Source organism: Penaeus vannamei, chromosome 15, assembly GCF_042767895.1.
Source record: "Penaeus vannamei isolate JL-2024 chromosome 15, ASM4276789v1, whole genome shotgun sequence".
In the NCBI taxonomy this organism is placed as follows: Eukaryota; Metazoa; Arthropoda; class Malacostraca; order Decapoda; family Penaeidae; genus Penaeus; species Penaeus vannamei.
The window spans coordinates 27,295,463-27,297,962 of record NC_091563.1 but is presented as its reverse complement, the minus strand read 5'-3'; the positions used below and the strand labels follow the sequence as shown (position 1 = coordinate 27,297,962).

At 46.7% G+C, this 2,500-nt stretch overlaps 1 protein-coding gene across 1 annotated transcript; it reads right to left on the bottom strand.

The window, feature by feature from the left end:
• Positions 1 to 1,113: 1,113 nt before the first annotated feature.
• LOC113804289 (uncharacterized) lies at positions 1,114 to 2,050 on the bottom strand. The gene is made up of 2 exons (XM_070130578.1): positions 1,934 to 2,050; positions 1,114 to 1,792 (listed from the first exon to the last, which is right to left on the bottom strand). The coding sequence occupies exons 1-2, from the start codon at positions 1,956 to 1,958 to the stop codon at positions 1,227 to 1,229; spliced, it is 591 nt and encodes a 196-aa protein (XP_069986679.1). The 5' UTR covers positions 1,959 to 2,050; the 3' UTR covers positions 1,114 to 1,226.
• Positions 2,051 to 2,500: the final 450 nt, after the last annotated feature.

Sequence of the window (2,500 nt, the reverse complement as noted above, 5' to 3'; positions counted from 1 at the left end):
TATTCTCTCTCTCTCTCTCTCTCTCTCTCTCTCTCTCTCTCTCTCTCTCTCTCTCTCTCTCTCTCTCTCTCTCTCTCTCTCTCTCTCTCTCATTATCTATCTATTTCTCCATAACTTCTCTTTTTTACTGATATATGTAACTGTGTCTGTGGGTATGGGTATATTTGTGTACTAATGTTATCCTAATGAATTTAGACATTCGTGTCCATTCTACTTTTATGACTTTCTTATTATGATAGCTGTTTTATGCACCCTTGTTAATATTGTACACAACTTACAGCCTGGGGAATAAATAAGGAAAAATACATATGATTACTCCGTGTGCAGTCCGAGTTGATCGCAAATATTTCCATAGTGTGTATGTTTATTACTGCCTGCTTAACTGTCCATCTTTTTATCTGTCTATCTGCCTGTCTGTCTGTCTGTAGCTATTTATCTGTTTAGGAGGAAAGGAAGGAGGGAGAAGGGAGACGGAGTGAGGGAGGAAGAGAGAGGAAGTGAGGGAAAGAGGTAGTCGTACAAAAAAATCTATACATATTTTTTAATAAGTATGCATCTCGTAAAAAAAAAAAAAAAAATACGTGTTTGATTACCTTTTTCTTTTGTGGTGCAACTTTACCCATGGATCTTTTATATCTGTTTATCTATCCTTCATGTCTGCGATGGCATAATATTTCTTGTGAGATTACACATGCACAAACAAGCAAATGCACGTCCAAGTACATATATTATCATGTGTGTTTGCATATTTTTCCATGGGTATTTTTGCTCGAGAGAAGTGGGTATAAACCTGTCCAGTTAGCAAAGTAATCAATTTCACTCGAAAAAGGGTCCTATTTACCTGCTCCGACCGAGAAAACTTACTGCTTTTTCGTGTGTTGTTCCTGTGGCTTTGCTGTAGTGACAACTAACGTCTTATTTGTTGAACTAACACGATACTGGCTTAATAAGGAGACTGTAAATTGTTAAGAGAGATGGGTAGATTGATAAGGAGAATGAGAGAGAGAGAGAGAGAGGGAGGGAGAAGGAGAGAGAGAAAAGGTAGCGAGAGAGGCGCCGTTAAACATAATCCTCTTCACTCCAGATTTGCCATACCGTATCATAAATAAACAATTCTTTTGCAGATGGTAGCTTTATTTACAGAGCATAAATTTATCACATGAAGCATAATGAGCTTTATGAGGAATATGTACAAACATGTGCCTGCGTCTTATTCTCGTCATAACTTAGAACCTGTTGGGACTTCCATAAGACTGAGAAGGAGTAGGAGGAGGTGCCTGGCGCGCCTCGGGAATGCCATACAGCTGGTTGGGTGCCACGACGTCGTCGCGGACGGAGGCAGCGGCGTCTTCGGGGATCTTGCCGATGTCGGCGTTGAGACTTCGGAACTGTGCGGACGCGGCGCAGTCCACGTTGAACCACCAGTCGCACACGAAGTACTGCTGGTTGAAGAGGGTGCCGTTGGGGCACAGGAAGGCGTCCTGGCGGCCGTCGAACTGGCAGATGTGGAAGACTTGGCAGCCGGCCTCCGGGGCGGTGTCAGCGTAGTAGCCTGGGAATTGCTGTTCCTCGCAGGAGAATCCGGTGTCGGGGACGGAGGCCAGGATGGGGTAGTCCTCGCCAGGGACGCCTCCGCCGGGGATGTTGGCTGCCAGGGCGGCGATGGGGTCCTGTTCCTGCTGGTCGAGAGTGGAGGCGTCGGCCCTGAGGTCGGGGGCGCCGTACGAGTATCCTGGAGCAGGAGGAGCGGGCGGACTGAACATCTTGTCGGCGTGGACGGCTCCCAGAAGAGCTGAAAGAGATAATTAATTATCAATATTAAGGTGTAATTGAAAAAACGCTTAACTAGTCACGAGGGATCCGTGAGATCGAAGCGCATGAGGACCACCTTCGCTGCGCCCTCCAGAGGAAGCCCGAGGAGGACCCGCCTTACCCAAGGCCAGCAGCAGCACAGACATCGCGAGCGGCAGCGTTGCGTCGAGCAGAGAGGAAAGGAGGCCCGGGGTGGCACTGTGCCCAAGGAGGCGCCGGCGTATCTTTATAGTGCCTCTGCGACCCTTTCTCTCGCAGGACCAAGGCTGACCCAGATGACCCAAGGAGAGAGCACGGAGGCGACCTAGGATACGCTGCCAGCTCGCCTTCCAGAATGTTTCGTCAGTGCGAGTGAGCGAAGGAGAAGGAAGAGATCTAGGAAGAAGCTCTCGGCGTGGTGCGTTCTTGCTTGTGATTGTGCATGCCCCTCTCTTTCCGTCGCTGCGTGCTTGCCTGAATATGCATGCGGTAGTGGCCTTATATACAAAATCAAAATTCTGAATATGAATTGTGTTTGAAAATATTCTAAATGCCTGTGTTTGCGTGTATGGGTGTCTGTATTTTTCTTCAGAACAAATGTCAAGCAAAGATTGGATATGTAAAAGCAATGGTAATCATGCCAATGGCAAATATATAAAGTAGTATGATTATGATTAAGGTAACTATAATAATACCACTGATAATGATA

Coding starts and splice junctions, on each gene's coding strand:
- LOC113804289 (XM_070130578.1), bottom strand. CDS start 1,958: ATGTCTGTGCTGCTGCTGGCCTTGG. Junction 1,793..1,933: donor TGTGCTGCTGCTGGCCTTGG/GTAAGGCGGGTC, acceptor TATCTCTTTCAG/CTCTTCTGGGAGCCGTCCAC.